A 14183-nucleotide genomic window follows, 5' to 3' on the forward strand; every position below is an offset into this window, starting at 1 on the left:
GTTTTTTAGCAGAGCCTCGAATTAATAAATTCAATTTACGCCTGATCCATTCCATAAACCTATTCTTTAGCTTCATTCAGTATTGTTTTTGAATATAATTCATTAATTGCACATAATTTTTCTTCAAGCGATTTGTTTTCATATTTAATCATTTAAAAAGTTAAGTGAAAACAACTTCAGTAAATTTTATAAAGCTATTTTGAAGGGGATTTCAATTAAAGAAAATTTTAGTGATTCAAAAAGGAATTGTTTAATTTTTGAAGTTGAAAATTATGAGTACAAGTATTAGAGTTATTATCATGTGCTGATAAATAGTATTCAAAATATTTCCCGAAATGGTGTAATCAATTGAACAATCATTGTTGCTTGAACATACTGCTACATCATCATCATCATCAGATTTTTTGCACATTTGATTTTTTTTTTTAAATGAAAATAAAAAAAACATGTATTTTTAACATGCAACATAAGCACAGCATTTTTTTCTTTCTTCATTCATTTTTCAATAAAAAAATGGAAATAATAAGAAAAAAACAAAAAATAGTTGAGCAAAAAATGTTTGCAATAGAAAAATTACTTCGTTGTTGTTGTGGTTGTTTTTTTTTATTATAAAAATAGCTTCTTCTAAGCATTTTTTTAACTTTTTTCATATGAGCGACAGTCTCACATACAAAGAAAATCCACATACTTGGCCAACATTATTTTCCATCTATAAATGGTTATAACGTGTTTTAGCTTGTTTTTTGTTGCACATTGTTGTTGCAGTAGCAATTATACATTATGTTGTCGTAGGATATAAAACTCACATACATACGTTCACACATTTTTTATACAATACATAAATTTATGTTTGTATGTTCGTGTGTGTGTGTGTGTGTTTGTTCATATTTGTCATTTTTTTCTTTATTTATTTATGGGTTTTTCTTTCTGTTTGTTTTAAACACGCATCGCTTCATAATGAAAGTGAATTGAATTGGCGTTAAACTTGTGGTAAAATGCAGAAAAAAAGATAAAAAAAAAAACAAAATTGAATTTTGCAACGACCATAAATGTTTGATGAGTGATTGGTTCGAAACTTATGGAAACTAAAACTGAAAGTGAAATGAAACATGATTCCCAGATTTGTTGAGAATTTATTCATCAAAAAAGAAGAAATCGGTTGAATTTTGAAAAATTGTTTGATGAATTTTATGATTTTTGATCGATTAGGCAAAAATGAAATACATACTAACAGATCATAGAACTTTCTTAGAATGTAATAGTAAATATTTGCAGATATATGTATTTCAAACTACCTCGTGAGAACGTTGTGTTTAGTCACGTTTGCAACTTTTATAATTGATACAATTTTTACGAAATAATTTTGTTTTGTAATATTAAGTACCTTATGTCAGATGTTCCAATTCTTATAGATACAATCAAATGAATTTGGGCAAAATATTTACCTAAAAGGAGAAAAATAAAATGAATAAAATTAGTCAAAATTCAAATTAAACACTCTGAAAAAATATAAAAAAAACTTGTACCCCTGTTTCGTAAGAAGTCCAAATTTTAGTTCCGAAAAAAGTTTTACATATACAATTCTATAAATTATAAATAACAAAAAACAAACTAATACGATTCATCCAGCGTGTAAAGGGGAATCGACAATTTCTCACGGAGTGTCAGAGTTTATTTCTTCAGAGAAAATTATCTGGTTTGAGGCATTTCAATGAGAAATTAACTTTACAATTCGTTGCTCAGGGACAAAAACGTTAACGCTAACGGTCTCCTTGAACTTGTCGTAAGTAGAGCTAATACAAATATATGTAGTTATCTTTATGTGCAAATGTGCCAATATTTTTGAAATCTGTTAATGCAGATTTTTAACTATTTTTAAAATATTTATAATGATAAATAAATGCAGTCTAAAAGAAATGATTCTGCGACTTATAATCGCAGAATCATTTATGGAATTAGCTTACTTTCTATTATTTATTTTGGAATTATTTAGCGATTTTAACATATTTTCTTATGAAGTTTTTCCTTATTTTTATTGTTTTTACTCTTTTATTTCATTTAAATTCTCTATTATCACTAAAATTCCTCTCAAAAGGCAATGGAGCAACGGTTTTGGTATCAGTAATTTCAAAATTATTTCAATATTTCTTCAAACAATTTGTTCTATATGTTTTTGGGTTCAAATGATATGTATTTATTAATGTTGTTTTCTCAATTCCATTTGACTGCCACAGTATAAGACAAAAAATAGTAAACATTTTTAAGTCGTTTTAAGTTGTATTTAAATCTTAATTTCCCTAAAAAGTTACTGGTACGTTTGCTCATGATATACTAGAGTTTCGTATACCGCGAAATAATTATTCTTCGTTTTTTTTCCTTTTAGGTAAAAGAAAAATAAAAATATTCATAATTCAATTTAAAAATTCAATTTCGATTTTAGCAATTTTGTAATACATTAATGGCCATATTCATAAAAATTTTAAACAGAATTTTAAAGCATTTTTAAGCAAAAGTCCTTAAAATTATATTCATAAACGTATTTCAGCTTAAAATACCTACATACATATTTCAAATGCTGTTTTAAATAAACGAATTTTAAAATTGCTTCGACCCTATTTTAAACCTATTTTAAACTATTCTTTTTACATTTTATCTTAAAAAAAAGGAATTTTAAAGATAAATGTTTATAAATTTGCAATAATAGACGATAATATTGCAATTGCTAAGCATAATTTTAACTCCGCTGGGGAATAATTACCATTTTAATAATATATGATTTTGTTAGATATTCACAAGTAAGTTTTATAGACATTTAGTAATTAAATGTGTAAATATTGTGGAAGAAGGTCCACACAATCATTAGATTTTGTTACAATTTAACAAAATTACAATAAAAATAAATTAATAAAACAAATCATAAAATAGTGATGTTTATATAATCATTCGAATACTTTTAATAATAATTGAAAAAAAAAATTGTGTATATTAATAAAGTTTAGCTTAATATAAATAGAAACGGATTTTATTCGCTGATTGTGCAAGTTTAACAAAAAGTTTAATCTATAATTTCAGATTTTATTTACTAAAAAAAAAAGAAAATAGTACTTTATTATTTAATATTCATTGTTTTGCTGCACTATAATTGAAGTGGCACATAAAAGTTAAAGTGTTACCATCACAGAATTTAAAAAATCATTAAAATACTGATTACACTATACAACAAAATCAAATTTTTTCCAAAATTACAAGGTCCGACCAATAAATTTTGATAGAGGAGACAAAAAAAAAGACACGTGTATCGGCGTTTTGAAAGTTTACATCTGAATTTTATTTGAGAGGGGGTTAAAGTTTCCCAACTCTGGCACATTCTTACTGTTAATCTTCATAAGAAACCATATGATCCTTACATTTTAGCTATAAAATGTGTTCAGCAAAGTTATGTAAAATGTTACATGGGTCTTTTTTGTCCTTCTTTTCAAAAAGTGCAAAAACCACCATTAAAACAGGGATCTAAGGGGTTAAAATGTTCCGCAAAAATATTATCCGTGAAATTTTACTATTTTACTTTTTATATTTACTTTTACTATCCTGAATACATCAAAACCGAAAATTCAACCAGAAAGTCAGAAATAAGACATAACAAAAGAGAGCATAGGGTTAATTTCGCATTTATTAAGAATTTTATTTTAAAGAACATTTTAAGTATAAAACGTATTCAGCAAATTTATGTAAAATGTTACGGAGAACATTTCTGTAGAATATGTTAACCCTCTAAATCCTCAAGGCATTAGTCTTTTTTGTCCTTCTTTTAAAAAAGAGCAACAAACACCATTAAAACAGGGATTTAAGGGGTTAAAATGTTCCGCAAATATATTATCCGTGAAATTTTACTATAAGTCCCTAAATACACCAAAACGGAAAATTCAACCAGAAAGTCAGAAATAAGACACAACAAAAGAGAGCTTATGGTTAATTTCGTATTTATTAAGAATTTGGATAGGAAGTCTTCATTAATTACAATTTTTTTAGCTCTAGGCAATTCCACTTCATTACCATACGATGTCCAGTATATTTCAGCTATAACCGTTCTTCAATGGGTGCGGATGTTAAATTTTTGGGGTACTTTAAAATAAAATTCTTAATAAATGCGAAATTAACCCTAAGCTCTCTTTTGTTCTGTCTTATTTCTGTCTTTCTTACTTATTTTTTTTATAAATTTGTCCGAAAGGTTATTATATTTAGATATAGTTGAAATAAATATATACTTCTCTTCATTAAAAAAATAAATATTGGAAGTATTTTCAAAAATCAGATAATAGGCCCCGATTACCGTTTACAACAGTAGTATTTTAGTTTTGTTTTTTTTTTTTTTTTAAATGCAAATGTAAATCATGATCGCATTTTAAAAAATACAACACTAAAATACAACTGTTGTAAACGGTAATAGGGGCCATAAAGTACTCAACCAGGTTATGTTATGTCATTCTACTAAACTATAATTTTATATCAATGCTATAAACAGAATTTGAAAAGTGGAAATAGAATTATTTGACCTACAGATTTCTACAGATTCTTTCAAATAATTTACACTTAAAAATATAAAACACACCCATTTCCCTTTCCATTGCAAAGAAAACAACACAAAATATTTGTTTTAGAATTCTGCAAATGCATCTAAAAAGGTCAATGTTCTTAAAAAAAAAACAAAAACTGTCTACCCACTCCATTCTAAACATATTTATTTAATATTATTAAATTTCTTCATTTTCCTTCTACAAACACTGCACGCATTAATTATATAGAAGCAATATAAAAAAACTAATAAAAAAAACGTTTAAAACCAGCTAAAACGGAAATTTAACTATTAAAGGATTATTAAAAGTGAAACTTTTTTTTTATAATTTTCAGTAAAAGTGAAATAAAAAGTGGAAAAAGAAGAAAACAAAAAAAATAAAAATAATAATAAAATCATCTCATGCATGGGATACAAACGAACACTTATGCGCGCCACAAAAACACATGCAGAAAAAAGAAAAAACTGAAAAAAAAAAAAAAACATAGTTTTCATTTTCAATGGGAAGCACTTGGCCATGAGCCCAATTAACTTGGTTGCATACATGCATACAGGCATACACACACACACACACACTCACATTAAACGTATGTTGTACATAGAAACAAACGAACAAAATACATGCAACAAAAAACAGCAGCAGCAACAACAACAACATCAACGGACTTTGCTAAGTATTTTATCACTCACTGTATCAAGTCGTATCGTGAAAATATGCTTTGATTTGATTGAAATGTATGTAAAAGAGTCTGCTGCAAGCCGGTTGTTGCAAACATTTTTCTACACATACTCAAATACGTATGTAAGTATGTATTTTAACATGTATATTCATCGTATATTTATAAATATTTATATAGAAAATGAAATTATTTCACAAAAATAATAAACACTAATAATAATAACAATAATAATAGTTGATAGAGAGCAACGCAGCAAAACAGCAAACAAAAAAAAGTGAAAAAGTTTCGTTTTCATTTTCTATTACAAGAAAATTTTTCCAAGAAAGTTTCACCGATTATAAAGCATGTATGCAACACTATCAACAACATCATGCAATAATTACCACCATTGACTGTATTACGCTGCAGCAGTTGTTGTTGCTGCTGCAACAACTACCAGCAATAATAGCAAAGCAACAAAAAACAGAAGCAATAGTTAAACAGCAGCATTACTGCATCAAATAGCAATCAGACATTGAAAAGAATTAATAGAAATTAATGGAAAATAGACGAAATATATTCATAATTAAATCTTAAATTAACTTTCATCATTAAATCATTTGGACTCGTTGCAAACATCTCGGACATTTTTGTTTAGGATCGCAGTACTTTGAAACGCGTCATTCGATTTTATTGTTACAAATGTTTATAAAAACTTTGTATCTTATAAGAAAAAGTAGATAAAAATAGTAAAATATCCTTTATCCTTATATATCTTATATAACGACAACGATATTATAATTATTGTGCGAAAATTACAAAATGGGATTCCAATTGCTTTTAAAGTTATGGCAGGTTTTCTGTAACAACTTACACAATTTGTAATGAAAAGTATTTGAAAAATCAAACGAGAGAAAAATATATAATTATTAAAATAAATCACAACAGAGCTAACATAACACAGGCCAACCGCAAAAAAAGGCTTGACTAACCACTATATAGACTTGATGCATCATGGCTACCCGAGTACAAAAATGGTAAAATTTTTCAATTCTATAGATAGATTTTTTTATGATCCATATCACATTTTGTTCCTATTATATGTGGCTTTGCGATAAAGCAATAAATCTGACCAATTTCTGCCGTTTTCGATTTTTCATGATTTTATTAAAACAAAAAAAGTTTTATTTTCACGTAAAAAATATATTTGTTTGCTTCAATTTGTTATTATAACTCCGAAACTATTGAGCCGATTGAAACGCAATATATGTATATGTGAAAATTTATACATATCATGTTGAAAATGTTTTCAAAATTTAATCAATCGAAAGAAGAACATTAACTACGCAATGATATACATAAATCAAACAAAAAAATTAAATTTTGTGAAAATGAGCGAATTCACTTAATTGTGAATAAATTCGTAAAGAATCAATCGATTTCTATGACCGATATCTCATTCATCTCTATTATATGTGGCTTTACGATAAAGCAATAAACCTAAACAATTTCTGCCGTTTTCAATTTTTCATGAGTGTTTTAAAACAAAAAAATAGCTATTTTCACTTTAAGAATATATTTTTAGCTTCAATTTGTTATCATAACTCCGAAACAACTGAACCGATTAAAATGCAATAAATAAACGGATTAAAGATAATGTAAATTAAAATTTGTTTAAGTTTACTTTAATAATATAGGACTAGCCGTTTTTGAGTAATCATTAATTATGTGGAACAACTTCTAAAAAAATTCACATAGAATTTAAAATTTGGATCGTATTTGTACTACTGGAACCACAATACATCAAAATTTTTTCGATTTTGTTGCCCTGTGTAATCAATGAAAAAAGGTCATATTGGTCATAAAGGAACCGAGATACTCGAAGTCACATCAAAATACCAAGAAGATAAATTTTGATTTGATTTGTTCTATCGAACAAATACTAATAGCAATAATGTTTTAATTCTTTAAAATACTGATTAAGAGCAACAAAGCAAGACCCATGCCAATGGAAAAATCATCAATGACAACATTACCCGTCATTTCTTATATATAGTTGTTGTTGTTTGTAGTAGCAGCAGCAAGTAATGGCCGTCAGTAGTCAGACGCTGTTGTCTTAAGTAGTAAAGTAGTAAAGCAGAAGTTTAAAGTATTCAATAATAAATATTACAAAAATGGAAAGCAACGAGAGGGAAAGTGCTTTCTGTCATATGGCTGGTTTCTTGTACTCGCTCGTATGATGATAATGATGGTTAGATGGAAACTGCAACAGCAACAACTATTCATGCATGAGCATAATGAAGATGGTGGTACTTTTTTTTTACAAACAATTTTCATTTTCATTTCCACAAATAGTATTAAGTAAAATAAAAGAAAAACAACTAACTATGTTTGTAGTAGCAAAAACAGAAAATTATACTTTATAGAAAAAAAAAAAACAAGACTAGACAATGGACGTGATGGCAAATGCAATCAATGCTGTGGTGAGTCATTCAGTTAATCAGTAAGTCAGTGAGTGAGTGAGTGAGTAAATGTATGAATGACTAACTGAAAATGTAAGTGTTGCAGAAATCACAAGACACATAAAAAGATGCTTAAATAAAAAAAAAAAAAAATACTATGATTAGATAGTTGTCATAGCTGATGATGATGGTGTTGCCTCTACTCCTTAGTGTCCCTGGGAGAAAATGGAATTGCCAAGAAACAACCGCCAAAAAAAATTATACGTTTAGTGTGTCATCCAAAAGACAAAAAAAAAAAAGTAAAAAAATTCATACAGAAAATTCAAATAACAATTGTTAAACCATCTACTTAAAAATAAATATATGTAGTTAAAAAATAGAAAAAATAGAAAAAAATAACATTAATAACAACATCAACTAATAGACATGGTGACACTGAACATACAAAGCTGTTTAGTATAAGGTTGTATGAGGTTGTTGCTGCCTCTCAACTGGTTCGCATGACAACGATAGTCAGATAGTTAGTTGACAAAACAACCGACTGTCCATCTGTTTGTCTGACTGCCAGCCAACCTGCCACATACACGTAAAACGATGTGACAATATTATGCTACCAGCACTCATACACACATATAAAGACGTAACAATAAAACGTTTCTAATATTGAACACATTGTCGTACAGACTAAACAGCAACTCACCGCCACCACTGTCATTTAGACAGCCATTCAGCCATTCTGTCAATCAGTTGCAAAAAAAAAAAAAAAATGCAATGTAAATAGCAATTTTACTCAATAACACCACACTACAGTGCACCAAACTACCGATAGACACACTCAACAGAATCAAATCGTATCATATCGATACTGTGGTTTCAACAGTACATACATTGTGAGACATTTTCAGGGTGGAGACAACCAAACAATCCACACAAATGCATTTAATGAAACAAATATTGGTGTATTATTTAAAATTTCAAACGATTTTTTCATATAATCTAATAACTAGAGGAGGCATCATTTTGTAGATGTTATTTTTAATTTGTTTGTATTTCATCAAGGATTTATAAAACAAAATGTCCATACAAAACTAATTTTGTAAACCTTTGATAAAATAAATATTTTACTTTTCTATATTTTCTTCAAATTCTGCATTTCAATAATTCAGCATTTCAATAAATATCTTCCGGAAAAGGTTTACTATGTTTTATGCACTGGACTTAAAATAATGTTTGTGAAAATTTGGATCTGAAAATTATCAATATTTCCTTAAAAAAAACTTATTTACGTTTATTTTAATTAAATTAATAAACTAATGACTATTATATCGAGGCCTATTTTCAAAATCCTCTATCTTAAAAATCACAAATTTTCAGTAGAGCCAAAAAACAGCCTTTTTCGCGTATTACTTGAGTTATTAAAATTCGATATTCTACAATATTTTTTTAAAGCAACTACTGAATTTCACAATTAATTGGTTGCAATATTTAGTGCAAGATTTTAGCATTATTGTGGACTTTATGATAGATGGAGGGTTTTACTTCTCAAAATATTCAATGTGTATGTATGAAAATGATAAGATAGAGGATTTTGCATTTTAATAAAATTAAATTATTTTGATTTCATTTATGCAATCTGGCAGTTTTTAACGTGATTTATTTAAGATTACGGCTAATAATACATCATAAGATAAAAAAATTAACAGAAAACAATATTAAACAAAAAGTTTTAGAAAAGAATTTAGTTTTTACTTTTTTAAGTTTTTTGGAGTTTGATTGGTGAAATAATAGTAGACACTCTTTTAAGCGAATTCCAACTTTAACCATTTATTTGTATGCCATAGATATTATATTTTCCAAAAATAAAAAGGTAAAATATTTTCATGTTAATTCAATTCAGAATCGGCATTCGCAATTTTGATAAATTATTGAAAAATGTAAAATTCATGTTCAGCATGCAAAAACTAGTAAGAAAAGCTGAATTGCTAGAGGTTTTTGCATTCGGAAAAAAATAATTTTATAAGATAGAGAAATAACATAAATGCAATTAAAACAGTAAAAAATAATATGTTTGTTATGAAATTCACACCATAGATGAGGGCTGTTTTACTGAAAATTTTACCATCAAAAAGTCATTTTCGTGAAAATCAAAGATAGAAGATTTGAATGTAGTCCCTCGATATATTTTATAAATGTATTATACTCAATTCCATTTGAGTAAAAATTAAATATTATTTTATTCACATAGCACGTTTTCTCACTAAGCTAACGACATGCAGTTATTTTTTAGATTTTTTTAAGCTCTACAAATTTTACCTTTTTAGGTACAGGATTTTTAACAGAATTTTATTTATTTTAGAGAGATAATATAGCATAAATAAGGACTTTGTTATAATAATTATAAAATTAATATTTAATAATAAAATATAAAAAATACCGAAAAATTCTAATCCAACCACATCCTTGAAATTCCAAAAAAAAAAAAAAAAAGTACACCCTAATACATATATTTTACAGGGAATAATTGTATTGTAAATGTTGTAGGCCTGGTTGAAGATTTCGTCACACTATTTCAAAAATATTGAACAAATTATTTTTAGTAACTTCGCACATTAGATAAACTTTAACCCAGTCATTTTAAAATCTAATTCAAATACTTAAAAAATAAGAGCTGAAATTCCATAGTTATTTTTGTGAAATTCAAAGATGATTATATGTATGTGGGTCGATTTTTTTCACGAAAAATCGTATAGTAGAAACGCATTCTACGGAAAATTCTAAGAAATTTTCCTCAAGAAACCATAGGTCTAAAATCAAATCCTATCTTGCGTATCTGTTTTTTTTTTATTGGATAAAAGACGTAATGAGCAAGATGGGATTTGATTTCAGACCAATGGTTTCTTGGGGAAAATTTCTTAGAATTTTCATAGATTTCGTTTCTGCTATACGATTTTTTACTTTTTGATCGTCCATACAAATCGACCCAGCCTAATGCCACATGGCGATTATTTTTTTTTTTTGTAGCATAGTATAATAATCCCAGAAATCTTTATTGGATATTTATGTTTGTTTTTTATTATGAAAATATTTAGATTTGTTCAAGAAAAACCTTTTGTCTATATGTATTCTATAGACATGGATGACTTCTTTGAAATAAAAAATGGCAGACAAGACAAGCAAGCCACCTTTCCAATTTATTTTCCTACAAAAAATGTTTGCAGAATTTAGGATTCTTAATAAATGTATGTAACTGGAAAATATTTACAAAATATTGCACGTGGAGTTTGGATGCGTTTGAAATTAAAGCAGATACAGTGTTCGATTTAAAACTTTTGTGTAAAAAACGAAGCTCAAAAATACATCAACAAAGTTTTGGTAGAATTTTTGATGACAACTTACATAAGAGTCATATACATTTCCCCATAAGCATGAGAATTACGTATCGTTAGATATTCCAAGGGAAAAGTTTTCAAATACTATTACATATCAGATAGTGTTCATATGGGATGGGATGGGACTCGAAAAGTTTTCAACAGAATTCTTTCCGGCAAATTCAATAAAATTGTACAAATATTACCACTGTTCCATAAAACTACTGAATATAGACAGACAATTGCATCGGACATGTTTTGCATCTAACATACATACATATGTACGTATGTAGTATGTGTACTCTTTATTAGAAATACAAATACATATATTTACATTTGTCTGTATACACACAGAAACATACATATAAATACAACAGCAATAGAACAAAATTATAGTGCAACTAACTACGAGTAAAAATCGTTGATTGTCGTTTTTATGCGTTAAATGCAAAAATATTCGCGCGGTTGGCATTCAAACACAAAACGGAGTCAAAGTTCTGAGAGAAGGCGACAGATAGCACGTCACTTGACTTAAATGGGGACATGGACATCAAGCTTTATGCGATACCCTGCTCACCGCCGCACCGAACACCACACCATGCAAGTGTTTACATCATCGCTCCAAGCATTAGTTGTTTGTTTGTTATTATTGTTATTATTCATTTACTGTTGTTGTTGTTGTTGTTGTGCTATTTTATATGTCGCTGTGTGTGTGTGTGTGTTTGTGTGCTAGAGAAGAAACAAAATAAATATGTGCATAAATGCAAACAAATAAAAAAATAAAATTCTAATGCCAGTCAGTCAGTGTAAATGCACTTCTGCCCCTGCCATTGCTTTTTTTTTATTTTTATTTTTATTTTTTGTAATTGCACTCGACACTGCTGCAATTTATATTTTTCACTTTGTAGTTGTTATTATATATATTTTTGTTGTACGCAAAAATACTATTAGCAAACAACAACCACATAAGCACAGCTAAACGAATGTACCGATAAACACACATAAGTATGAATACGATACGATACGTTATTTAAAATAACAATTTTCTTGTTATTTTGTTTTTGTTTTTTTTTGTTGTTTGTAAAAATTATAAAAAAATTTTCAATTTTATTTAATTTTTTTCTCGCTTCGCGTTTGTCATTGTAGGCCGCACATACAGAAAATATATTTTTTATAATGGTGTGTTGTCGATTTTTCTAAGAAAATACAGGGTGTTGTTTTTTTTCTTATGGTAAATAATTGACCTTATTGATTGGAATACAATCAAATTATGAATGTGAACATATGTATTTCTTATTTATCTTTACAAAAATGTATGCTTTGGAATAATTTCCAAAACTTATTAGTTGAAAGGTTCTTATGCAGGTAAATTTTTAACATACCAGAGTCTCTGCTGAAATTCTCTACTACTCCCCCACGAAAATATTGTAGAAATTAAATATTTTTTTTTTAAATTCAGGCTACTTTCTCTGCATGTGTGTATGTAGCCACAGATTTTAAGCAAGATTGCGAATCAATTAAATTAGTAAAATTCCCATCAAAACCGAAAAGTTTTAATATAAACAGTAAGAAAGTAATTTATTTTCGTGAATAATTTTCGGCAGTTGGTCTTATATGGCAGCTATGATTAATTATGGACCGATCGTCATGAAATTAGCTCGTGTGATTTATGTCTATCTGAAACTTTATGTGGATACCAAAATTTTTAAGCGATTTATGCTCGTTAAAATAATTTTCGGAAGCGGGAGCTATGGCTAATTATCAGGGAAACCAAAATATGCAAATGCATGTTTTTTCTTGTGAGTCTAATGAGCACATGGATAATATATTTATACGTTTCAGAACTATTTAATAATTTTGGCATCGATTTGTTAGTGCATATTTTGCATACTTTACCCTTAAATGCATACTTTTGCATATATTTATTTTAAGAGCATATTTATGTCATATTTTTGCGTTTTAGAGCATATTTTACTGTTTAATAGCATATTTTGACTTTATCAAAAACAAATTTTGTCTTACTTATTTTTCGCTGTTGTGTTACAGGTTTTTACTTCCTTTGTTTAAAATTCAAAATTGAAAAATAGATGGCTTATCACCAAAAAATTTTTTTTTAAAATTAAAAAAAAAACAATTCGAAATTTTTTTTCCAAAAAATGAAAAAAAAAAAATGTTGTTAACCTAAAAATATTGAAATTTTTTATTTTGAAGTACAATTTGGTGAAGGGTATAAGATTCGGCACAGCCGAATATAGCTCTCTTACCTGTTTTAATATAAAATAAGCACTATTTTAATAATAGCGCCATCTAAATATAAAATTTTAGTTCTAATTCAAACTTAACCGTTCTAAGAAATATTGTCTTTTAAATTTGCTCCTATAACATCAGTTGATGTCGAAAGAACATAATAACGATTTTTATTTGAAAATTTAAGTCAATATTTTGTAATTTATTGCAATAATAACCTTAATTGAAGAAGTGACTTTATATTTATATAAAATATCATCAAAAAATACCTCTCGAAGTTCCTACAGTTTTTATGTTGCATTTATTTTTTGTTATACTTCTTTTAGTTCATGTTATTTTTGTTTATTTTATATTACTTTACCTTTTTAGAAATGAAATGAATTGTATTGATTTTTTTAAATAAAAGTATATTTTTTGGTTAAAAATTATGTATGTAAAAGTTTGTTTTTTTAAGAGCATATTTTTTAAATTTTAAGAGCGTATTTTAAAGTTTTTACTGCATATTTAAAGCGCTTAAAACACTTTTTTAGAGCATATTTCCGGTTTCCCTGCTAATTATGTACCGATCATCATAAAATTACGTGAATGAAATCATACATAAAACTTATTTGGAGCGAAATTTATGTATATATGATGTACCTATTTAAATTATTGGGGCTACATGAAATTATGGACCGATTTCAATAACAAAAGTATTGAAAGTGATTTTGAGTTGATCGATATACTTTAAAAAGGAAACAAAGTTAAAATTTAAAATAAATTTTATAAATTTATTTCACACAGCACAACCGCCCCCTTAAATGGTTGACGTGGATCCTCACTTGTCTAGGATTCTTTTATACTCCGTGTTTACTTCCGAGTCTTCGTTACCAAT

The 14183-nt window shown here is 27.4% G+C and overlaps 1 protein-coding gene across 1 annotated transcript in view; it reads right to left on the reverse strand.

Annotated features, from left to right (window-relative positions):
• Nucleotides 1-1316: 1316 nt before the first annotated feature.
• LOC135953096 (uncharacterized protein DDB_G0286447-like) overlaps nt 1317-14183 on the reverse strand; it is a 44677-nt gene continuing 31810 nt past the window's right edge. The window contains exon 2 of the mRNA XM_065502766.1: nt 1317-1445. Coding sequence (XP_065358838.1) covers nt 1351-1445 — 95 coding nt within the window. The 3' untranslated portion in view covers nt 1317-1350. The remainder of the gene's footprint in view (nt 1446-14183) is intronic.

The sequence above is a fragment of the Calliphora vicina genome, chromosome 3 (assembly GCF_958450345.1).
Source record: "Calliphora vicina chromosome 3, idCalVici1.1, whole genome shotgun sequence".
NCBI lineage: Eukaryota > Metazoa > Arthropoda > Insecta > Diptera > Calliphoridae > Calliphora > Calliphora vicina.